Here is a 26000-nt window from a genome sequence, read left to right on the forward strand (position 1 = left end):
AAAGTTACAGAAGAGAGAAATTATTAAACACCTGCAGAATAATATTAATTGTATTTAGTTTTAATTAATTTTAAAATCTGCTTAAATTACATTTTATTTTTGTCCATGCTTCATTTACTTTCATTAGCATATCATTCTGCTTTTTACAATAATAATGATGTAAGATATTATTTTGGGCCTAGTTATGATTTACATGACTCTTCCATGTAACGCTCAAATAAACAACAACTAACTTGTAGAAAAGTATTGGGTAGAAATCCGTTTCAGCTTTCAACAGATGCAGTCATTTTTTCTGTATAGGATTACATGCAAGAAACAGTACTTACGATGTAAGGCAATTAAACATTTTAGTTATTTTAAATTTTGTATTTTCATGCTATTTCTGTCTATAAATGAAAGAACATGTTTTCTCTTTAGGAAACTCCATGTTTGGAACTGGAATTTGATTGGTTTAGCAGTCCTGTCAAGTTTCCTGACATGTCAGTAATAGAAGAACATGCCAACTGGATTATTTCTCGAGAACAAGGATTTAACTACAACCATGCAGGGCTGGTGAGGACATTTTTCCCCCTAGGTTTCTTGGGGCTAAGAACAATGACCCACAGCAAACTCTTAGGTCCTTTGTGTATAGAAATATAGCTATCAACCTCCTCTTTAGGTACTAAACTAAAATAGCAATTGCTTTACATCTTCAAAATGTAAAATTCAAAATTATATAGTACTAATAGTATGAGTTCAGTGTTGTGACTTGACCTAACAATAAAACTATCTCTATTTACTTGTTGGAGAAAACAAGTAAACTACTGTTTACCTGAGTCCTCACCTGACTGAAAACTCCAAACAGGCTGATTAATATTATTGCATCCTTTGGATATATTCCATATTAAGTCATTGAATAGCTTTTATTTTAAATAAACATTTTGTTAAAAAATTAATATGTGAAAGATGATTGATTTATGGGGGGGGGACCACAGATTTTAGTTCATCAAATTATATCATAGTGGGGGGGAAATGATAAATCATCCATGTTTATGTCTATAATGCTGTATTTTTAAACCATTTCAAGAAGCATCAAAACCTATTTGAAGATCTCTAGAACTTCATGTGCATTCTTTAGTGCTGAACAAAGAAACACTTTTTCCATTACAAACCTTTAAGATATGTAACAGAAATATTCCCAAGCACAGTTTTCCGTCAGCTGGTTCAGAAGATAAAATAAGTCTTTTTGAGCACTTTTGGTGATAACAATATTTGAACAAGGTGCTCGTTATATGAATGATGCTATGTATTCCTTTCTTCCACAGAGTAACAGAATAGCTAGAGATAATGAGTTAAGAGACAACGACAAAGAGCAGCTTCGGGCAATCTGTACTAGAGACCCCTTATCTGAAATAACTGAACAAGAAAAAGACTTCCTTTGGAGCCACAGGTATAAAAGCCAGCTTTTCAGTGTGTAAATGATATTACAGAGCATAGCTGTGTCTATGGTCCTTAGATATGATCCAGCTGCCCCAAACTTGGGTAGAGATTTATTGAGTTTTTTTAATATGGAGTTTTATTTCTGTAAGCTGCCCAGAGTCACTATGAGTGAATTAGGCAGCCATAAAAATTGTCTTAATAAATAAAGAAACCTCCTAGTCTATACTGAAGGTAGGAACTTTAAAAAAAAGTCTACCAGGAAGTAGCTTGTGCCATCTGCATTTGTTTAAGCAACATATTAGTCCTCTAAATATATAAGGTTCAGTTCCAGGTTCAATTCAGCACGGGAGATTATTCCTAAAGTATTAAATGTGTTAGGTGATCTAAATCTGTTTTACTTAAAGCCACCACGGTCTTTTGAAATTATATTGGTGACACTGATTTTTTTATATCTTTTCAGGAGTATGGGCCCATGTCTTGCCTTAAGACTCACAGGATATTCTTTTCATAGCCATTCTGCTAAAATTTATGAATGTTCTTTTCAAACAAACTTTATTATTTTTTTAAAGAATACTATCCTTATGTTAATATATTATTTCTTGTTTCATATGGATTTCATACAGTAGTAATACATAGAATTATTTGTGCAATATACTTCTCTTTGTCTCCTTTTTCAGGCACTACTGTGTATCTATGCCAGAAATCCTACCCAAACTTCTTTTGTCTGTTAAATGGAATTCCAGGGATGAAGTGGCCCAGGTAACAACTCTATTGCTGAACAAATGCCTTAAAAACTTATTTATTAAGCAGGACTTTTAATGTTTCATTATAGTAGAATGCTATAATATTATATCTAATGCAACATGAGATAATATGATAAGCTTCTCTGGGGCTACTGGACCTATTGAATAGATAGTATATCCATATTCAGAGATGGAGCACCATTAGCTACCAAGTACCATGGACTAAAAAGCAGCCATTATTTTATGTCCTCTTTCTGCCTTTCTAAAAATATGTTTGTCCACTGTTGGAAGCAGCGTATTAGCCTGAGAAGAATTTGGTCTGACTCAGAAGGTTGTTTTCATGACTGTAGTCAAGATTTTGCTCTCTTACTGTATTTCACACAGATGTACTGCTTGATAAAAGATTGGCCTCAAATCAGGCCTGAGCAAGCAATGGAACTTTTGGACTGCAATTATCCAGATCCAATGGTGCGAGCCTTTGCAATCCGGTGTTTGGAAAAATACTTGACAGATGACAAACTCTCTCAGTACTTGATTCAGCTGGTGCAGGTACTGCGTTCTGTTTGAATTAACCGTGCTCCTATCATATGTAAAGGCATTCAAAAATTACATACTTCGATGGAATTTCCCAAGGACAGTATGACAGAATTTTCCTTGTGAAATTTTAAAAGTGATTCAGAATTACTGAGATGAGAACAAGGAAAGAATATAATTGAAAATAACTGTTTTATTGGCAGCTATGTATATGAAAAGTTACCGTTGCACAAGATGCAAGCATCTATAGTTCATAATTAAGCATCATAAAGAAATGAGATAAATTGTTAGATCCTAAATCATTAGCCTGCCCAATAACCAAACCCCAACATGTGCTTGAGAGGTAGTCAGAAAACATAGTACAGGATATCTTCTTTGAATGACCGCTTGTTCGTGGTGCTAAATGAGTGGGACTTATGTCGGGTCTTCGTAGTTGTTGCCATCGCAGTGTTCCCACTTCCATGTGTTTGTCATTCAGACACTTTACAACAGGCTCAGAGTTACGTTGTTGCAGCTGGTCCCAATTAGTATCATTAAACAAATATCTACTACCTGTACACAAATAGCTATGCTGATGTCATCAGGAGTGGTCCATCCTTGAAAATACTGATAATGCCAATCACAATTAAGTTTCATTGTTATCTCTAGGTTCTGAAGTATGAACAGTACTTAGATAACCTCTTGGTAAGATTTTTACTCAAGAAGGCACTGACTAATCAGAGAATAGGACACTTCTTCTTTTGGCATTTAAAGTAAGTTTAGATTATTATTATTATTTTCAACTTTCTGAACCATCCATCTCCCTTAAAGAGTATTACATTATAATATCTTGTATTATAAAGCAAGGAATCTAAGCTTAACTATCTTGTGACTAAGAAGCTTTTAAAAAAAATATTTAAAAAAAATAATGTTTAAAAAAATTAATGTTTCATATGGCTGAAATATACTTCATAAACAAGATATTCCAGTAACTCTTTTGGCTCAAAAATAAATGCCAAAAAGTTGATGATATTAAACCATTATTATGACATAAAATGAATATGTTTATGAACAACTTTAGCATAAAATTGACTATGTTTATGAACATCTTTAGTTTATGAACATCTGTACCATTACTTAAGCTAAGATATTCCTATATATAGGTCTGAAATGCACAATAAAAATGTAAGCCAGAGGTTTGGTCTGCTCTTGGATTCCTACTGCCGAGCTTGTGGAATGTACCTAAAACATCTGAGTCGGCAAGTGGAAGCTATGGAAAAATTGATTAACCTCACAGATATCCTTAAACAGGAGAAAAAGGATGAAACACAAAAGGTAAAATTATGCATAAGCAAAACAAGGTTTAATATTGTGGTATGTTTTATATTTTTATTTTATTATTAGATTTTAACACCACATTTATTACATTAATAAGTAGCTCAAAGTGGCCAACATACGTAATTCTCCTTCCTCCTATTTTCCCCACAACCTGTAAGGTGACTAAAAGAGAGTGACTGGGCCAAGGTCACCCAGCCTGCTTTTATGCCTAAGGTGGGACTAGAACTCACCAATGCCTGGCTTCAGCACCTTAGCCATTATATCAAACTGGCTCTAACTATATGTATTTAGAAAGCAGCATTTGTAGAATTTGCTATATTTTTTTCTCGTTGAAATGCTTCAAATACCATGCTGGTATTCATGCTAAAAGCAAAACTTTTGAAATATATGAGACTATCATTAAGTATTCAGTGCTGTCATTAAACAGGTACAGATGAAATTCCTTGTGGAGCAGATGAGGCGGCCAGACTTCATGGATGCTCTTCAAGGCTTCATATCTCCTCTCAATCCTGCTCATCAGCTTGGAACTCTGAGGTATCATTTCCTTTCCAGAAATTATTAGAGGTGGGAGTATATATGAAATATGAATAATGGATGCTGAGAATGATATGAAACTTTGACTTCTTAAAGAATGAGTTCACTTTGTCTCCTTCGTTCTGATTTGATCCTGTAACTTGTGGGATAAAGTCTGTTGAATTAAGATGGCCCAAGAAAAATTTAAATTTGTTGGCATCAAGAAACCAGTGAGAAACCTTAGAAAAATGATAACATGATGTAATAACAAGTAACTGTTATTTTGTAGAATCAGAGCATAATAAATGAATAAAAATTATGTGATAAAATAAATAAAACAATTGAAATATCTTTATTATTTATTTCAAACAATGAAATAATACCATGAGAGAGATGGTATAAATAAGACTTCCAGTTTAAAAAAAGTAATCCGTGTGCTGCTTAGCACCTAGGAAGAAGTAGTTTCCCATTTTTCAGTCAGCATAGATGTCTTAGTGACCGAGAAAAGATATTTAATGATCTGTTGGCCACCCTGTTTCTGGTATCACACTCAGATTTCACTTTTCATTCCATCACTAGAGTTCGTTGGTTGTAGTTAAATCCTAGGATCTACCATTTGAAACTGAAACTAAACTGAGGTCATTCAACCAATCATTGTTGATTTCTTTGAACCTATAATTCTTAATTAGCTTTCTTGCATCTTTTCTTACTAACTTATAAATTTGTCCAACACAGTTGTTTGGTTTTGATTAAAAGTATTTCAAAATTGGAGTGTTTCAAATTTGGAAAAAATAAAGTCAAAATAATCTGTTGCAAGCTCAAAACATTTTGCACACATATATTGTACCTAAATAACATGCCTTATTTGAATTATCTACATTCAATTTTTAAAAAAGGTGCAAAAAGCACCTTTGGGACAACCATGACTTGGATGACTGAGAATCTTCACAGACACTAATTTCAATTGATATATATTGTCATTGATACATACAAAATTGATCAAAGTTGAAGCCAGATCAAGTTAAACTTGTGCCTTTATGTTCTGTATTCTGTAAAACTATTTCACTGTAGCAGAGTATAGCATTGTAATATTGCAGTAAATACAGTTATATAAAATTAAATTTATCAAAGCATTAGCAATGTATGATATTCCCTTTATAACTGTTTTATAAGTTCTGTAAAGTTCCAATAAATTCCAAATCGCTCCAAAATCAAATTGGAAGTCAATCTCATGGTTTTATTTGTTTATTTTAATTAAGGAGAACCTATTCCTTCAAAAAAACATCTCTTAAATTATTGTCCAACAAATGTTTCCATAGACTTCAATTAAGATTGGCTTTTTAATGCAGTTTTTGGTTCATGCCATGAACAGTGACACTGCTGCTTTATACTGGATATGTTTTGTGGTTAAAACTAATTCATTGTGAAACATTTTCATTAGAAATCATAATTAGATCATTAGAAGTGAAAAGTTAATCTACTTCTAAAGGACCTACAGAAATCTAATAATTTATGTCTATTGGAATAAAACTTCATTAAAGAATTATCTATTTTTTTGTAGGCTTGAGGAATGCAGGATTATGTCTTCTGCCAAAAGGCCGTTATGGCTTAATTGGGAAAATCCAGATATTATGTCTGAGCTGCTATTTCAGAACAATGAGATCATCTTTAAAAATGGGGATGGTAAAGAAAACTATTTTATTATAATTTCTGCATTGTGGTTTTCATTATCCTGCCTGAAACTCCAGGGTTTCTATCCCAGCATAAATATTCATTTCACATTCAGGTCCTTTGAACGCTGACACAGTTGTATCCCTATACACCCCAGGATATATATCTGAAATTATTTTCTGAAAGTATTTCTTGCTCTTCTAAATCCAAATTTATTCATACTTGTTGAACATAATGGTATCAGGTGAAGGTTTCACACAGATTAGGAGGGTATTCTTTTCTATCAAACAGTTTATATGTATTTCATCCTATGTGAGAGATCTCTTTTCATTTTGAAAATAATATTGTGGCAATGCTCAACTGATTTTTTTTCCAGGCCAATTTTTTTTCTTTCTTTCTCTTTTTTTAAAGAAGACATTTGGTACTTCATATTTGTATGAAAACTTCTGGCAAAAACTCACATTGTTTGGCAATTGGTTTACAGAGCATTGGAGACAGGATGAGAAATAGGTGGAGGGGAGGACTTACAGCCTAGTGAACAACGCTGCTATCATAGTTGAACTTCCTCCTAAATATTTGGGGATCCTACAGTGTTCTTGATGAAGCACTGCGTGGAATAGATAGACACTTTGTTCAACAGAGAAGCCATTGCAGGGACAGTGCTGCTTTTTCCTGTTCTCTTTTACTCTGATTTAATAGTATCACAAAATAATTACCTTTACCTGGCCACAGAGTATACAGGGACATGCAGCAACTGCTATAGGTATATTCTCTTTTGACCAAGAAATGAAGTTATTTTGTTGAAATGGAGAACTGACCATAACATTTGGTCATCTCTGCCTCTGTCCCCCATAACAACAATCACAAAGTTTATAAAAGTTATTCCTAAACTCAACATCTCTGGATTAAAACTGGATTTTAACATCAGATGTTTTAACAGTCTTTAAAGTAACCTTAATTTTAAAAAATACCATAAATTTGATTATATTATTAAAAAAAACATAACGTTTTAAAAACTATATTCAGTTTGCCAAAATTCATTCCTTACATAATGCATTTTTTTACCAGACCTACGCCAGGATATGCTCACGCTTCAAATAATTCGAATTATGGAGAATATCTGGCAAAATCAAGGCCTTGATCTTAGGCAAGTATTCCTAAATTCTGCCAATAGTTATATTTGTGTTTTTCCTTTCCGCTTCTGTCTAATAAAGAATATGATCTTGATCAAGAGTTTGCAGCAAACTTTACATCATCACTTATCATGGCTTTATCAATTTTACAAATGTTTCAGATTTGTTTGCAGCCTCTTTTCTTTGTGCAGAGTAACTTTGCATTTTGTTTCATTTTGCTCAGGAAAGTACCACTTTGTCCTAATGTTTTGTGTATCTCCACGGTACACATTTGCCAAGATTCAAAAAAGCCCTTTCAGGCATTTACGGTGGAATATTTCATAAGAAAGAACAAATCTTGCCCTATACCACGAAACTTTCTTCATTTCAGACATGACTCGGATCGCTCATGTTTGAAATACATATGTATATATGTATGGGGCCCTTGGAACTATTTGCACAATTGTTTAAAATCTCTTCTTAATGACAGTATAGCTCAATGATAGGTGTGAGGTTAATTAGATTCTATTAGAAAATCCAAACCTAGTTATTGCAGTCTAGGGTTGCATAGCTGTGCATTTTGTTCGATTGACATATTCATATTTTGACAACTGTATTGGAAAACAAAAGTATCGTGTTCCTTTTTTAGGATGCTACCTTATGGATGCTTATCCATTGGTGACTGTGTGGGGCTTATTGAAGTTGTAAGAAATTCACATACAATCATGCAGATCCAGTGCAAAGGTGGCCTTAAAGGTGCACTGCAATTCAACAGCCACACATTACACCAGTGGCTCAAAGACAAGAACAAAGGGGAAATGTGAGTTGTATAACTAAGCTTTTTTATTTATTTATTTATTTTAATCATCTGTTTTTGATGAAGGCTAATCATCTTGGCTTTTCCTCTACTAAAGAGTATTGTGCTCACAACCCAAGGACATTAAGCACACCAATGAGTATAGAACCCAGTAGGTGATTGGCTCTGGTCATCCAGCTTCTTTGATTGTGGCTGTGATGTGGCATTAGGGTGATGTAACAGCATGCACAACTTGTATCTTCTGAAAAAGCCTTCCTTCCACACCACATAGTTAAGGTTTTCCAAACAAACGTCTAATAAATGCCAGAGTTCTCTGTAAATGTTACAGAAGCTTAGTTGCATTTATGTGATAGACAGTATATTAATGGTGGATGTTGGCAGCTGGAAAATGCCAAAATACTGTAAAAGTTGTAGTTTTGGAGGACAGCTCAAAACAGCTGGCACTGGAAATCTGATGTAATGATCTAAATATAATAAAGTTCATTATTTCATCACAAAATTATTGGACAGCAGGGTTCCTCGGAAGTTTGTCAGTGTTGGGAGATGCTGGACCAGTATAAGTGCAGAAGGGATTTTTTTTTTCTGTTAGTCTATAAGAAATTTGTGTGATATCTTGGCTGGGTTTTCGTAAGTAAAGCAAATTTTCTCTTTTTTCCTTTGATAATGGGCATAGGTCTACGTACAATTTTTCACTGTCTATATTTTGTTAACTTAGACATTATGCTATTAATACTACAATTAAGAATGAATTGAAAATCTTTAAAAATAAAAATAAAAACTTTCTCTTCTGCAAAAATGTTTGTAAGATTATTACAAGATGGCTACAAGAATTAATAATTATTCTACATTATTTGACATGTCCAAAATAACAAAGTAGTCTTTACCCAAACTAACATTTTTTAATCTTTCCTAGGTATGATCCAGCTATCGATTTGTTTACTCGTTCATGTGCTGGCTATTGTGTAGCTACTTTTATATTGGGAATTGGTGATCGTCACAATAGCAACATTATGGTAAAAGATGATGGGCAGGTAAAAATATTTGAAATATCTTCTCTTTCAGTATCTTTATTTAAGGGGGAAATTGTCATATTTTCTATCTTGGAGATAATATGTTGTGCATCTGTTGAGGATACTATAGATATGTGTCCCATGTTCTCTGTGCATTGTAGGAACCTTTAGCTCTAGCAACATTCACATGGGACACAAGCAAAGAAACGTAGACCTTAGCACTACAAATGTGACCTGAGAATATTCTTTAGAATTCACCCAGTGTTTTCCATTTCATTGGAAACTTGGTTGTTTTGTGGATACCTCCCCACCGCCATTGCATAATTAAGGTTTTTCAGACAAACTTCTAATAAATGTCAGAGTTCTCTAGTATATTTTGAAGAGCGCTAATGTTATAGAATTGTACTCTGGCATATGGATTGAAATACCAGAGCAGGTATAACAGAATAACAGAGTTGGAAGGGACCTTGGAGGTCTTCTAGTCCTGTTCAGGCAGGACGTCCTATACCATTTCAGATAAATGATTATCCAATTTCTTCTTTAAAATTCCAGTGTTGGAGCATTCACAACTTCTGGAAGCAAGTTGTTCCACTGATTAATTGTTCTGTCAAGAAATTTCTCCTTAGTTCTAGGTTGCTTCTCTCCTTGATTAGTTTCCATCCATTGCTTCTTATTCAGCCTTAAGATGCTTTGGAGAATAGATTGCCCCCTCCCTTCTTTGTGGTAGCCCCTCAGATATTGAAACACTGCCATCATGTCTCCCCTAGTCCTTCTTTTCATTGAAGGAGACATACCCAATTCCAGAAACCATTGTTTCTATGTTTTAGTCTCCAGTCCCATCTTTCTTGCTCTTCTCTGCAAATTAACATTTGCTCTTTCTTCATATTAATAACAATCTGAAATATATTCTCCATAGCTGTTTCACATTGATTTTGGACACTTTTTGGATCATAAAAAGAAGAAGTTTGGTTACAAACGGGAGCGCGTGCCATTTGTCTTAACACAAGATTTCTTGATAGTGATTAGTAAAGGAGCACAAGAATGTACCAAAACAAGAGAATTTGAAAGGTGGGTAAGCTGGAATAGAAATGCTATTTGGTCTGACCAAATTTCTGTTGCATTACATTACGTCTTATAGAGAAAATGGTATTTGGGTTACCTTGAGTGTTATCCTGAATAAAACCTTGTGCATTAGGTAGCAGCAACAACTCAGGCCCAATTCTCAGTTACACTTTCTAGAAAATAATTACATATGCCCGTGAGGTACTGTTGTTACTGTAATAGAAAAAATCAGGTTAGAAGCCAAAGGGCAACATGATCTCAGAGTGATTTCCACAAAAATATGTTACCAAATACTGAAGGTGCTGACTCACATTCTTATCTTTCAGTTAAACTATTGCATGTGGCTGTCCTTGAAGAGAATTCAAAAGTTTACCTACCACAAGAATATTTGGCATAATACAGTTGCACTTACTTTGTGGGAGATGCACATAATTGAAGCTCTTGGTGATTTATGGCTTAGGTCCTTTGTATTTTTAGGGTCATCTCCAAGTAGAACCTGCTGATTCTAGATAGTCTAGCTAGGAGAGGAGTATTTATAGTGCAGGTACCCACTCCTCAAGGGGGCCCAGAAGGTGACTTCCTCTCCGCCCCTTCAATGTAGAACAGCTTCCTCCCTGAAAACAGATCAGCCACTATCTTCTTATCCTTTAGAAAATAGTAAAAATAGTTCTGTGGTGCATTGTTTTTGAAAGCAACGATTTTTAATTTGGCACAGCAACTGAGATATTTTCATATCTGTTACATGTCATTTTAATATTGTAGCCCACCTAGTCAACATAGAAATTATCAAAATAATGGTGGTGGTAATTATGATAGTGATGAACCAGTCTGGCATCAGCTTTATAAGCCTTCCTCCATAAATAACTTAGACGATGCAAGTAGAAAACTTGCAAAGACATATCTTGGCCTTATTATCTCTACACTGAAAATTGCAAATGAATTTGGCACCACCCTTAAGCCTCATATTTAAAAAGCTGTATTTTCTTTTGTCTTCCTGTGTGGATTTACATGATAACTATGATTAATTGCTGAATATGGAGGTTGTTGATTGTGACTATTGTCAAAAGTATTCAGAATTGAATAATGTAAAGCTCTTTTAGGAGTAATGTTTGTTACTCTTACATTTAAAGAAACTATTTCTCGAGAGGTATCCCTTGGAAATTATATATTTTTTGGCAATTAATATGTCTCCAGATGTGTTGGAATACACCTACAGTTTTAAGCTCACATGATCTGATTGCGTGATCCAAAACATTTGGATTACAACAAGTTGTAATCCAAAACATCTGAAGGGTCCTAGATTGAGTGAGTCTGTATTGTAGAATTGTTTTCCTTAACACTCAAAACATTTTGTTTTCAGCCAGATAATCTTTCTAAACAGAAGGATGCCTATGTTTTTGTTGGCCTGATCACAAGTATGTTGTTAATCTGATTGGACTTCAATGGGGTGTTTTTCTTTTTTCAAGGTTCCAAGAAATGTGTTACAAAGCCTACCTAGCAATTCGACAACATGCCAACCTCTTCATAAACCTCTTTTCCATGATGCTTGGTTCAGGGATGCCAGAATTACAATCTTTTGATGACATTGCATATATACGCAAGACTCTTGCATTAGACAAAACTGAACAAGAAGCACTTGAGTATTTCATGAAACAGATGAATGATGCTCATCATGGTGGTTGGACAACAAAAATGGACTGGATCTTCCACACAATCAAGCAGCATGCCTTGAACTAAAGTAAAGATAATGAAAAACTTGATAAGCCTAGTTTTTTGGCTGTTCCACTGCACTGTTGTCTCAACAACTTAAAAAAAAACCTTGTTGCATCACAGTTGCACAAACCAAGGACAGTGTTTGAATTTACAACAAGGTTAAAATGCAAAGTTATTTAAATAAAACACTTGTAGTGTTTTGAACACTATAAATCATGCATTTCAACATGTAACTTTCCTGTATGTGTAGTTGTGTTACGGCTTAAGTGTAAGAAGGTAAACTTGGAAGTTTGTTCATCTTGGTTTATTTAATTGGGAATTTATGCCAGCATAACAACCCAATCTTTCACATGTCCAGTCTTTCACGTAATGAAAAAAAGGATTCAGATAAGTTACAGAATAATGAAAAGAAGGAAATTGTAGCAATTTTATTCATTGTTTCTAAAAGAGCTTTCTTCTCCCATGAACTGTACTCAGTTAAAAAAAAATAGAGGGGATGGTGCCTTTATAATGTCAGATAAATTTGTGGATTTAAGACTGGTGATTTTTCTTAGGTTTTGGAGTTTGGATTTTATTTTTTTTCTAAACCTCAAAACATTTTTCATGCATGCTTTCCAGAGCCTAAAAAAAGAGGTGAGTTATTAGAATTAAAGATTATTTTTATAAAGGTTATTTATATAACAGAAACTTATTAATACCGTGTTTCTCATATAATAAGGCCGGGTCTTATTTTTTTTTTGAGCCCCGAAAAAATGGCTAGGCCGTCTTTTCGGGGGTGACTTAATTCCCCCCCCCTTGCATCTTCGGGCAGGCGGCGACAGCTTGGATGTTGATCTCGGCATTGGTGGGCCAATTCGTATCGGGGTCAACGCAGGCAGCACCATATCCGGGTGTGCAACAAAAGTACTTCCTAATGGCAAGCCCCCCCCCCCCACCATTCCCCCCATTTTGCATGTTTTAATATAGGCCTTAATTTGGGGGGAGGGGCTTAATTTCATTTCATGCCTATAAAACATGCTGGGACTTCCTATTGGGGGAGGCCATATTGTTGGAGAAACAGGGTATATATTTCTTTATGTTGATTTTCTGTCATTTTAATTTTACATACCACTTCCTTGTCTAACAGATTTACAGGTGAAACTCGGAAAATTAGAATATCGTGCAAAAGTTCATTTATTTCAGTAATGCAACTTAAAAGGTGAAACTAATATATGAGATAGACTTATTACATGCAAAGCAAGATAGCTCAAGCCATGATTTGTCATAATTGTGATGATTATGGCTTACAGCTCATGAAAACCCCAAATCCACAATCTCAGAAAATTAGAATATTACATGCAATCAATAAAACAAGGACTGTACATAGAACAATATCAGACCTCTGAAAAGTATAAGCATGCATATGTACTCAGTACTTGGTTTGGGCCCCTTTTGCAGCAATAACTGCCTCAATGTGGCATGGCATGGAAGCTATCAGCCTGTGGCACTGCTGAGGTGTTATGGAAGACCAGGATGCTTCAATAGCGGCCTTCAGCTCTTCTGCATTGTTCGGTCTCATGTCTCTCATTTTTCTCTTGGCAATGCCCCATAGATTCTCTATGGGGTTCAGGTCAGGCAAGTTTGCTGGCCAATCAAGCACAGTAATCCCATGGTCATTGAACCAGGTTTTGGTGCTTTTGGCAGTATGGGCAGGTGCCAAGTCATGCTGGAAAATGAAGTCAGCATCCCCATAAAAGCTCATCTGCAGAAGGAAGTATGAAGTGCTCCAAAATCTCCTGGTAGACGGTTGCGTTGACCCTGGACTTAATGAAGTACATTGGACCAACACCAGCAGATGACATGGCTCCCCAAATCAACACAGACTGTGGAAATGTCACACTGGACTTCAAGCATCTTGTAGTGTGTGCCTCTCCATTCTTCCTCCAGACTCTGGGTCCTTAGTTTCCAAATTAGATGCAAAAGTTGCTCTCATCAGAAAAGAGGACTTTTGGACCACTGAACAACAGACCCAGTTCTATTTTTCTTTAGCCCAGGTAAGACGCTTCTGACGTTGTTTGTTGTTCAAGAGCAGCTTGACAAGAGGAATACGACATTTGAAGCCCATGTCCAGGATCCGTCTGTGTATGGTGGCTCTTGATGCACTGACTCCAGTCTCAGTCCATTCCTTGTGAAAGTCCCCAACACTTGAATGGCCTTTTCCTGACAATCCTCTCCAGGCTGCGGTCATCCCTGCTGCTTGTGCACTTTTTTCTTCCACACTTTTCCCTTCCACATAACTTTCTATTAATGTGCTTTGATACAGCACTTTGGGGACATCCAACTTCTTTTGCAATTACCTTTCGAGGCTTTCCCTCCTTATGGAGGGTGTCAGTGATGGCTTTCTGCACAACTGTCAGGTCAGCAGTCTTTCCCATGATTGTGCTTCCTACTGAACCAGACTGAGAGACCATTTAAAGGCTCGGGAACCCTTTGCAGGTGTTATGGCTTAATTAGCTGATTAGAGTGGGACACTTTGAGCCTAGAATATTGAACCTTTTCACAATATTCTAATTTCCTGAGATTGTGGATTTGGGGTTTGCATGAGCTATAAGCCATAATCATCTCAATTATGACACATCACGGCTTGAACTATCTTGCTTTGCATGTAATGAGTCTATCTCATATATTAGTTTTACCTTTTAAGTTGCATTACTGAAATAAATGAACTTTTGCACAATATTCTAATTTTTCGAGTTTCACCTGTATATAAACCACTAGACTGATGCAGTGACTTGTAGGATCAGATTTAAAGAATCCTGTGCTGTTCGAGGCATGGCTTCTCTGTATGTACCAAGATCTGACTTTAGAACCAGCTCAAATGCACTGCATGGGCACTGCAGGGCATACTTTTAACTTAGATCCAGAGATTTGTTCAGCGCTTGCTGAGTAGATTTTGAGAACTCTATGTGACAAATTGAACAAAGCTGAATATGTATGCCTACAGTTCATATATTCAGAAGGCTGCTTAGGTTCGGCAGCTACCCAGAGTTTGTACTTGCATTAAGACTCCAGGATGAGGTCAGGGCCTGTAAGTCCTTATCTGTGCCATCACAAAGGGGAAGGGGGGAATCTTTGGAAACTGGTAACACTTGCTTCCAAATAAATATGACTTGTGATCAGAATGTTCAATTTCTGTTGTCTACAACTGCCTTTTCTATCTTTCCACCTGCCAAATCGATTGGGCTACAGCTGCTGTCATCTCTATCCAGTAGAACTAATCGCTTTGTGGTGGGAGTTATACCCTGACATATCTGGAGAGTGCCGAAATGGTCAGTAATAAACATGTTTAAATGCTGAAGTTGAATCGGAACTCAAGCACATTTGCTGAAGTTCAGATGATAAAGTTAAGCTAAGTGGAATCTAGGAATCTTTTGACTTCTTTTAAGCTTACCCAAAAGGGAACTTCATATATTTATAACATTCTTATAAAAGTTTGGAGCTCTTTGAATAAATCCTTATACTTGTGGTTAAAATAGACAGAAAATAATCTTGAATACGGTGAGAAACAATTGGACGAAAAGGGGAGAACTTGTGTCTTCAGCTTCCTGACCAAAGTAATACTACAAAGTTTGTTTCCATTGGTAACTATTTGAATGTTCTATAAGAAGATCCATCTATGGAAGTAGAAACTGATTCTTTATGCTAGTTTTGGTGCATTAGAATGACATGAGATCTTTCAGGTCTTCCTAAAAATAATCTCAAGCAATGCTCTTTAAAAGATATTTGGGGTATCTTGATCATTTTTAACTTGCCTTCCACCTCTTCCTTGGCCTTCCTTCCTAGATTGCTGAAAAGGAATTGCTTAATTAGAATAACCAACAAACCAGAAATAATAATATAAATCTCACTAAACAGTCTTCAGACTGCTACATAATTCGTAGCATGTAGAACTAACTAGCCAATATTTTATACATATGTTTGTGCCTGTGTATGCCGTATGTCTTTATTGCAATATGAAACTGATTGCAATATGAAAATTGGCATCAACCAGCATAGTGGCTGGCACAAATTGTTCCATAAATATTTTTTATAATATTGTGTATTCTGAGCCGAAAAACCTAAGGTGCCATTTCTTTTACACTAATGTTGTCTCACCAAGTTCATAGGATTTGAAAATGTTCCTGAAATCTGGATATTTGATCGCATTTGCCTTTTTCCCCCTCAGATAGATATTATTCAGAGTGCAATAGAATTTGAATATGGTGTGCTGACAGTAGCTAGTAGAATATAACAAATAAATTTGTATAGAATGTAAACGGTTAAGAGACTATATTTCTTGAACAATGTAAACATTCGCTATTTGTTTGTTGGTAATTGCATCCTAAATTTATGTTTTATAGATCCAGATAATGTATAAAAATAGCCATGACAATTATGCACAGTTCTTTGCAAAAATCATAAATCCACGCATCATGAAAGCTAATGTTGGTACAGATGATACCATAGGGCAGGAAAGGGGAATCGGCAATCTTCCTAATTTTGATTAACTATAATACCAACATTTATTCATTATTTATTTTACTCTTTATGTATTTAAACAATTTACATGTTTGCTTAAAATATCCCTTATCATTGATCATTTGAGGTTGGGTTGCTTAGGAACCATAATTTTACAATAAATACCTGCACAGTCATTAGATCCCTCAACCTGCCTATATGATTGTGGAAACCTGGAAGTGGAGTAAAAATATTTCTTGAGTTACTCAACCACCCCCTACAAAAAAGTACCACTAATTCTGTGAATTTTATTTGTATTCTTCCCTCCCCCCCAAAATCCCTTCATGCTATATGGTAAATTGAATGTGAAAACAAATACGTCAAAAACATCTCAGAAATTACCAACTAACGATTGCAATCACAAAACATCCTAAGTAAACCAAAAGATCCAACAGCCCCCGGGAGAAAAAGCAGGAGTCATCCACAGTGTACAATGTAAGGACTGCCACAGCCATTATATAGGACAAACAGGCAGAAGGCTAGTAAAGTGCATCCATGAACACCAACCATCAGTCAGAAGACATGATGAAAATTCCTTAATTTTGCAACATATGGATAGACTTGACTGTAGTTTCAATTGGGACACTGACCATCATAGATCAAGCCAAGTCCAAAACCGCAAGAGAATTCTTGGAAGCCTAGAAGACAAATCAGCCATCAATAGGCACATCTCTATATCATTCAAAAGAGACAATCAACAAGCCAAAAAAAACAGACCAGAATACCTCCCCATCAGCAATCAACACCCAGATGAGCAGAGATTAACACCATGATTATCATTAGAGACCAACAATCAAGAAACAAACATTACCCCAATCAAGGAACTGCCAAACAAGCTAACAGCCTGACCAAAGAACCACCAAGATTTCTCCCAACAACAGAGCAAGTTACTGTAAAATGAGAACAAACCTCATTCCCTAGTAGCAGTGATGATATTACCTACCGTATTTGCCGGCGTATAAGACGACTTTTTTGCCCTGAAAAAGATGCCTCCAATTGGGGGTCGTCTTATATGCCGGGTCGTCTTATACGCCGGCAAATAGTAATTGGGAAGCACTGCGGCTGCCGCGGCTGAGGCACTTTGCGCACCGTGGAAATGAATCCGTGAAGCCAAAGGAGCAGCCAGCCTTCTCCCAGCTCCCAAGGAAGCGAGGCTCGCACCGCCGAGCTCCGCTGAGGTATCGGCTGGGGCTGTCAGGAGTTGTTACGCTGGCGCGGCTCCAGTCGCGTTGCCTCGGGAAGGGAAAGGCAAAACCAGGAGCCGCTGCTGCCATTGCAAAGCGCCGCCGCGGCTCTTCCTTTTTGCCTTTCCCTTCCCGAGGCAACGCGGGACTGGAGCCGCGCCGCGCCGCGCCAGCGGTAACAACTCCTGACAGCCCCAGCCGGATACCTCAGCGGAGCCCGGGCGGTGCGAGCCTCATTTCCTTGGAAGCTGGGAGAAGGCTGGCTGCTCCTTTCAGCTTCACGGGATTCGCTTCCACGGTAGACAAAAGTGCCTCAAAAAAAAAAAAAAGTGAAAAAGTGGAAGGCGTGCGGAAGAGGGGGCGAGTATATAACAAACTATATTTTGAGTGGAAATGTTGGGGGTTGTCTTATACGCCGGGTCGTCTTATACGCCGGCATATACGGTAGTTTGGGTAATGAAACATCTGCAAGAAACAACCAAGCTCGGAGAGGATCAAGAACCCCTCAAAATGAATTGACTTTCAAAAGCAAATTTTAATATGGTGTTCTAGACTAGGAAGGTGGTTAATCTATTTTTAGGTATCTAAAATTACAACTTTTGTTTCTCAGTGTCTCCAAAAGAAAAGATCCTCATTTTGCATTGCTGTTCAGTTGTGTTTTTCATTTCTTAAATACTAATACAAACTGTCTTTAGGAATTATTTATTTAAATGCCATGATGTGCTGGTGCCTACAAAGACAAGAATCATGCTAATCATATTCCCTGTGATATTCTGTGGAAGCAAAAGTTGGATAGGAAGATGGGCAGCCTTAAAAATTGGTGTTGAAGACTGCTGGAAATACCATGGACAGCCAAAAAAAGAAAGAAATGGATCAACAAACCAACCCAGAGTTATGTATAGAGGCACAAAAGACCAGGTTCACATTATCCTTCCAACACATGTTGAGATCTAACTCACTGACCAGGACAAGGTGAATAGACTGAGTAGGAATGAGTACTCTGTTGGAAGAGCTGAAAGGCCAGGTTAAGGCCAGATTATCACGAAGAAACTCCCATGTGGTTGCTAAGAGAAGACTTGACCCATAAATCTAATGTGGCATGTATTTGTTTTATAGGAAAAAGGGAAAATACCTTATACCAAACAAGATATTTGATGTGCTTAATTCAGTATTTTTTTTATTGGTAAACCAGATCTATCCAGGATTCTTTCCATCCTTTATCTAGAAACACCAGGAATTGAACCTGTGAATTTTCTACAGGTCATTGCAGCTGTGCTGAACTAGAGCTCCTTCTGATCATAATGTATTTGTATCTAACATAACAGTTGTATTCTACTTTTGTACACTGATTGCCAGCATTTTTTACTTAGGAAATAATACATAAGTACTTGAAAATATAGCTCTCCAATATTAAATGATCAGTTATAACCTATAACTTGCTTTCTGGTGAAGGATTATTTTGGATAAAATATATAATATCTACTGAAAATCATTCTAAACCTGGTCAGACCTCCAATTTCCTATTTGTTGTTCCAGTGAACAGAAGTACTTTATGGGAACTCTTATTTTAAAGCGCAATTTAAAATTTGACATTATTGTGATATAGTGTCATATTACAATTCTCAGGTTTGGCAATTATAATGATCAAAAATTCAGGTTCAGATTTTAAGAAGCACAAAGTCAAACAAGTTTTAAGCTTTAAATGACTTGTCAGCAACTTTTTTTTTTCTTGGATACATGGAAAAGTAAGGAACTTTGCTCCTGTTTATGATCTTTGCTTTTCTGTTGCTCTGTCAAAGATTTCTGGAATTGTTCTTGCTAGCAGCTAGATTCTCAGCCTCCATCCTCTAAGACAGGGCTGTCAAACTCCCAGCCCTTGGGCCAGATGCATCACGTGCTGGCCATGCCCACACCTGGTTTAGTGAAGGAAAAAGTCCCGATGTGTCACATGACGACATGAGTTTGATACTCCTGCTCTAAGATGTTTAGAACCCAATATTGTTGCTGTGAATATGACTAGCCAGATCATATACCTGCACTGGCAACTACTGTAGATACACAAGCAGCAAAACACTTTGCTTTTGATCTGGAATCCTTCACTAGTTCACAGTTCTGCATGATTTGTCTGTCTTTGGTATAGTTTATTGCATGAATGCTTATATTCATAAAAGAATTTGAAAAACATCTTAGCAACATTAAATTGTATTGATTTGAAATCACATGAGAAAATTAGAACTCAAATACAAAGGAAATGAGATGGTTTGCTCGTCTCTTTGGCTTTTTTTTTTTTTTTTAATGACTGGTCATTGCAAGTTTTTTAACATTCTTTTTTTTTCACTTTATTTTACAATATGTATGTTAATTCCCCATTTTCTGTATAAGCTTACCCCTTTTTAACTGCCTGCCAGGTTTCAGACTAAAACTGGATCCTTTTCGGGAAAAACAAAAATACCTGTATGTGAAATAGTTTTGTGTTGAACAAAATATCCACTGGCTTTTAAAAGTTTTTACAGATTTTTAGTTAACGCCTATTTTGTGCAGTGCTGTGTAGACTGTGCAAAGGCAAAAAAATATATAAATGAAGCAGTTATGTCTCTAGGCTGTGTGGCAGTCCCACAAAAGCAGCTACTATTTTAATGCACCCGCAAGGAATTGCGAGCCCGCTGAGAATAATGGCCGCTTCCAGGAGGCAGTCATGTATCCCAGGGGACATATAGCCTGACTTCCTTCCCCAACATGAGGTCCAGACATCTTCAAAAGTTAAGTGTGTGATGGGTGACAGGTATGAGTAGGCACAAGGCTTGTGGGGTCCTGGTGGGGTGGAATGAGGGGGGAGAGGTAGGGGTGCTGCAGCAGCTGTAACTTCAAAATAGGGTCCTAAGTAGCTTTGAGGAGGGGAAGCCTGTTGTAAGATTGAATGGCTGTTAAGTGACCAATCAATCTTCAGATCTACCTGTACAGGTTATCCTTGACTTAACGACCACAATTGAGCCCCAAGATTTCTGTTGTTAAGTGAGACATTTCTTAAGTGAGCGTTGCCCCATTTTGCAACCTTTGTTGCCGCAGTTGTTAAGTGAATCACTGCAGATGATAAGTTAGTAACCCAGTTGTTTAGTGAATCTGGCTTCCCCCCATTGCCCTTTGCAAAAGGTGACCCCATGGCCTTGGGACACAGCAATGGTCATGAATATGAACCAGTTGCCAAGCGTCTGATGACCATGGGGATGCTGCAAAAGTCGTAACTGTCATAAGTCACATTTTTCAGTGCTCTTGTAACTTTGAATGGTCACTAAACGAATTGTGTAAGTCGAGGACTACCTATATTTCCTCCTTATCTCAGTTTTGAATTTTGTATATCTTAAGTGACTTAGTTGCTCTGACCTTAAATTTCTTCACCCCCTTCTTCCCGGGGTATGAAGAGCTAGGCTTTTTCATACTAAAAGGCTTTTTTCAAATCAAAGTTGACGCCAAGTGAGGTTCCATGAAGTTTTCTTGGCAACAATACAGAAATTGTTTGCTACTGTTTTCTTCATGGATGGATGGATGGATGATGGATGGATGGTCTCCAGTCTTGGAATCCCTGAGTCTTTCCATTAAGCTTTAAACAGGCCTGGCCCTGCTTAGCAAGCCCAGACAAGAACATCCTGGTGCTGCCACCTGTTGAGACTTTTTTGTATTGGTGTAAACAATTTCAAAATTAAAGAACACACAGAGAAAATTTGGAGGGAATAATCTGAATTTTAAATGATGTTCCAGGGATGGTGAGATCTTGCACATTACTGGAGATCTGTAAAGAAAAGTGACAGAAAAACATGAATCTTTAAGTTGGTTACTGATAAAATTGAAAGTTTAGGAAAGAAAAATTATTCTGTTAAGGCAACTGTGCAAACTGAAGCTTCCAGACTTCTACGTAGTAACGTCAATCCTGACAGCCCTTTGATATCCAGAAATACTATGAAATATTAATAATAAATTACCTTGTAATATAGACTGCTAAGAAGCACGCTAGAGAACCAATTTAGTGTAGTGGTTAAGGCCTCAGGCTAGAAACCAGGAGGTTCTAGTCTTACCTTAGGCACAAAGCCATGGGGTGACCCTGGGCTGGTCACTTTCCCTCAGCCCTAGAAAGGAGACAATGCCAAACCACTTCTGAAAACTCTTGCCTAGAAACCTGCGGGGACTTGTCTGGGTAGTCTCCAATAATCAGACATGATTGAAAGGAAGAAAAAAACCACAGGGAAGTGTATGTAACTAAGTGCTTGTTTAAAAATATCGTTTCCCCCAAAATATGATCTACCCTGAAAATAAGTCCTAGCTTGATTTTTACACATGCACTCAATATCAGCCCTACCCCCCAAAATAAGCCCTAATTAAGATCCCGCCCACTTGAGTGCAAAAATTAAGCTAGGGTGGGGATGCGGGGGGTGGAGCTGCCCTACTACTTACTTTTGGACAGTTGTAGCCAGGCCTCACACACCCCACAGCTGCTTTGCCGGCCTATTTCTTCTGCAGCTGGCAAGGCTGGCATAGCTTTCCTGAAGGCCTCTGTAGCTGAAAACAAAGCTCCAGATCGATCTGGAGTTCTGTTATCGGCTGCAGAAGTCTTCAGGAAAGCCTTGCTGGTGGCAGAAGAAATTCCTGAAGGCCTCTAACAGCAAAAAGGAGGCCAGGGGCGACGCGCACAAGTGAGGTTAGTCAGTGAATGACATCCCCCCAAAATAAGACCTGGTGCCTTTTTTGGTGGCAAAAAAATATATAAGACAGGGTCTTATTTTTGGGGAAACATGGTAACCGAATCAAGGGCCTGATCCACATAGATTTTGGTCTGTAGTTGGGTAATAAATCAGGAGTGAAGAAGGACAAGACAGCAGTTTCCAAAGCAAAGAGATGCTGCAGTGGAGGTGAATGTGGCAGAGTAGAATCATGAAGTCCTTGCTGAATGACAGTGTGGTCCCGCTTTAATGACTATCAGAACTGCTAGAACTAAGCAGTGTGTCCGCAAGATGTTTTGCCTAATGACTGCTTTGCTTAGCAATGGGCATTCTGGACCCAGTTAGGGCCATTAAGTGAGGATGACCTGTAAGAGATTAATTTTAATAATTATAGCCATTAAAGGGAATAAAAGACAGTATCCAAGACCACTCAACACCAGATTTGTTCTTTGAGAAAAGCCAAGGAGAAAAGGCTGACTTTTTTTTCTAGACAGGGGAATTAGGAAGGAGAGGGGGTCAACTTTTCCTTCAGGGTAGGATATCCTTCCTGATAAAGCTGATTTGGGTATTCTTACCAGAGCCAATTCCTCAGATGAGAAAAGTCTAAACATATTATCAATATCAACAGCACTTAAGACTTATATGCCACTTCACCATGCCTCACCGGCTCAAGGTTGACTCAATCTTCCATCCTTCCGAGGTTGGTAAAATGAGGATCTAGATTGGAGGGGCCATATGCTGACTCTAAACCTCTTAGAGAGTGTTGTAAAGCCTTGTGAAGTGGTATATAAGTCTAAGTACTATTGTTATTTATAGACCTCTCTATACATAAGTTTACAGAGTCAATATATTACCCCCCAAAAATCTGAGTCTTCATTTGACTGACCACAGAAGGATAGAAGGCTGAGTCAACCTTGAGCTGTTAAGAATTGAACTGCTGAACTACTGGCAGTCAGCAGAATTAGCTTGCAGTACTGCATTCTACCCACCATGTGCCACCATGGCTCATGTCAGCTGTTCTTCAGTATCTGGGACATAAAGTCTCCAAAGCTACAATGACAACAGTCAGCACTATAGCACTAAGGAAACTTTCTTTTCTGTACTACAGGATCAGGTGAGTTATCCAAGTTTCCCAAATATATTCCCTCTGAACACACAGGAAAGGTATAGGTAGTCCTTGACTTACGACAGTTCATTTATTGACTGTTCGAAGATACAATGGCACTGGAAAAGGGTGATTTATGACACTTATGACCATTATAGTATTATATTATAGCATTTCATCACACAAGATGGTGCTTGTTGATCCAAAAAGCAGACCCTGCACCTGTGGGGAAAATGCTAGAATGATGATGAACGTACTCATTGTCATACAAGAACATAGGGCTGGAAGGGTCCAACCCTCTATTCAAGGTAGGAGACCTTATCCTCCCAATCAAATGGTTGTCTAGTCTATTTTTGAAAACTTCCAGTGATAGATCCCTTGAAGCAGTGGTGGTATTTGACTGGTTCTGCCCAGTTCTGGAGAGCCGGTAGCGGCGATGAGCAGTGGAGACCGAACCGGTTCTCTTCACTGCTCTGTGGTTGGCCCACCCACCTGCCCGGGCTCCCATACTCATTTTTATGGCCAGAATTCAAAGTGCAGCTGCTTTGCGCGGCACAGAATAGCACAGCGCGGCAGCTGCTGCAGCGACCACTATCGTGCAGGCTTGCAGGAAGCAAGTTAGAATGCCTCTGCACCTGCGCAAAGTGTGTGTTTGGCACGTGCGTGCATGCAAAGTGTATGCATGTGCGCAAAGCGCGGCCACCAAGCCACACCCACCAAACCAGTGGCAACTTGATTTGAATACCACTGCCTTGAAGATACTATAGGTACCCACAAATATCATTACTTTTGAACCCAATTGCCCAGGTCGCAGCATTTGCATGCTACCATTCTCTCTCCACCACAAACGCTCACACACACTATGATTTGCAAGGAAAGCTAAGGTAAGGACTTCAAAAGCCCAGATTCTGATCCACCTTCAGCCATGAACACTCACTGGATTTTAGGCCACTCTCTCTTGAAATTCAACCGTCTCACAACAATGGGGGGTTTTTTGGGGGGGTGGGGGGGAGGAGGGAATAGGGAAACAAAACTTACATATACTATCTTGAACTTCTGGATATAAATCTAATGAATACTCCTATATCTCAGCTCCCCCAAAGAAGAGGGAGTCAAGCTATTCTCCAAAGCACCTGAGGGCAAGGACAAGAAGCAATGGGTGGAAACTAATCAAGGAGGGAAGTAATCTAGAACTAAGGAGACATTTCCTGACAATTAGAACAATTAATCAGTAGACAACTTGCCTCCAGAAGTTGTGAATGCTCCAACACTGGAAGTTTTTAAAAAGATGTTGGATAACCGTTTGTTATCCATAAATGGTGTAGGGTTTCCTGCTTAAGCAGGGGGTCGGACCAGAAGACCTCCAAGGTCCCTTCCAACTCTTGTTATTCTATTCTATTTTATTTTTTAATTGGCTCTGACAGAGTATGATGTCTGAACTAGCCACTTCATCTACTGCCTTGAATCTTTCAAAATAGGCATGGCCCAAGTGTGTGGATGGTTTATTTTATTTCTTCTACTGCACAGAATTATTTCTCAGCTTCTTTCTCATCCAAATACCTAAAATTGAGCACTTGCTCTCTACATGTTCTATCTCCTTCACTTGTGTTAATATAAACATGATTTTATTTATATCTTGCCTTCATTATTTCTACAGATAAATCAAAGTGTTGAAAATATCCACCGTATTCTCCTCCTTATTTTCTTCACTACAACTCTGTGAAATAGGTTGGGTTGAGAGAGACTGTCTGGTCCAAGGTCACCCAACTGGTATTCATGGCTAAGTCGAGACTTTTCCTGGTTCCTAGCCTGATGCTTAAACCAATAGACCCAATAGGAATATGAATTCCTTTTTTTAATAAGTACCAAATTTGCTTGATATTGTGGGGCCTTGATGCTTCTCTGAGCTTGGTTTGTGTGTGGGTGTGGGTGTGGGTGTGTGTGTGTGCGTGCACGCGTGCATATGTTCTATTATACCCAGCAAGGTAACACCATCAGTTCTAGAAGCAAATGGTTGCTTGACATTGCCTTGGCATGTTGTATATCAGGGGTGTCTAATTTGATTTCATTGAGGGCCTCATCAGGGCTGTGTTTGACCTAGGAGGGCCATGGTTGGCATGGCCAGCTCGACATCATTCATGTTGGGGGCACCTGTGGTGGCCAAGTGTTAAGGCAGGACTTCCCTGAGACCCTCCCTCGCTCTCATTATAATCTTCCTTCCTTCCTTTTCTTCTTTTTCCTTCCCTCTTTATTCTCCTTTCTTCTTCCTTCCCCTCTTTCCTTATTTTTCCTTCCTTGCTCTCTTCCCATCTTCCTTTCTTTTTCTTTGTCTTTCCTCTTTCCCTTTCTCCTTTCCTGTCCCTTCTTGCATGCTCAAATGCAAAAGGGGAAACATTTATTCATTTTGTTTTGTTCTTTGTTTTGCTAGCCCTCTGCCAGTAAAAATGGAGCCCTCAACCAACCATTGTTCAAGCAAACTTCAGCTCAGTATAATGTGAGACCCAAAGGCCCTCTGCTATTCCAGGCCTTTGAGCTTACCTCATGTGATCAGA

General features: G+C 37.8%; 1 protein-coding gene across 2 annotated transcripts in view; it reads left to right on the top strand.

Annotated features, from left to right (window-relative positions):
• The window catches only part of PIK3CA (phosphatidylinositol-4,5-bisphosphate 3-kinase catalytic subunit alpha), a 37165-nt gene extending 22086 nt beyond the window's left edge, over nucleotides 1-15079 (top strand). For both annotated transcript variants that reach the window (XM_087965375.1, XM_026666663.2), the window contains 13 exons: nucleotides 418-552; nucleotides 1305-1429; nucleotides 2097-2178; nucleotides 2547-2711; nucleotides 3345-3448; nucleotides 3839-4010; nucleotides 4441-4547; nucleotides 6088-6209; nucleotides 7266-7344; nucleotides 7959-8129; nucleotides 9040-9157; nucleotides 10053-10204; nucleotides 11665-15079. In XM_087965375.1, coding sequence (XP_087821501.1) covers nucleotides 418-552; nucleotides 1305-1429; nucleotides 2097-2178; nucleotides 2547-2711; nucleotides 3345-3448; nucleotides 3839-4010; nucleotides 4441-4547; nucleotides 6088-6209; nucleotides 7266-7344; nucleotides 7959-8129; nucleotides 9040-9157; nucleotides 10053-10204; nucleotides 11665-11935 — 1803 coding nt within the window. In that variant the 3' untranslated portion in view covers nucleotides 11936-15079. The remainder of the gene's footprint in view (nucleotides 1-417; nucleotides 553-1304; nucleotides 1430-2096; nucleotides 2179-2546; nucleotides 2712-3344; nucleotides 3449-3838; nucleotides 4011-4440; nucleotides 4548-6087; nucleotides 6210-7265; nucleotides 7345-7958; nucleotides 8130-9039; nucleotides 9158-10052; nucleotides 10205-11664) is intronic.
• Nucleotides 15080-26000: the final 10921 nt, after the last annotated feature.

Source organism: Notechis scutatus, chromosome 4 (genome assembly GCF_049901735.1).
Source record: "Notechis scutatus isolate UNSWTSFEM ecotype Mainland chromosome 4, rNotScu1.2, whole genome shotgun sequence".
NCBI lineage: Eukaryota > Metazoa > Chordata > Lepidosauria > Squamata > Elapidae > Notechis > Notechis scutatus.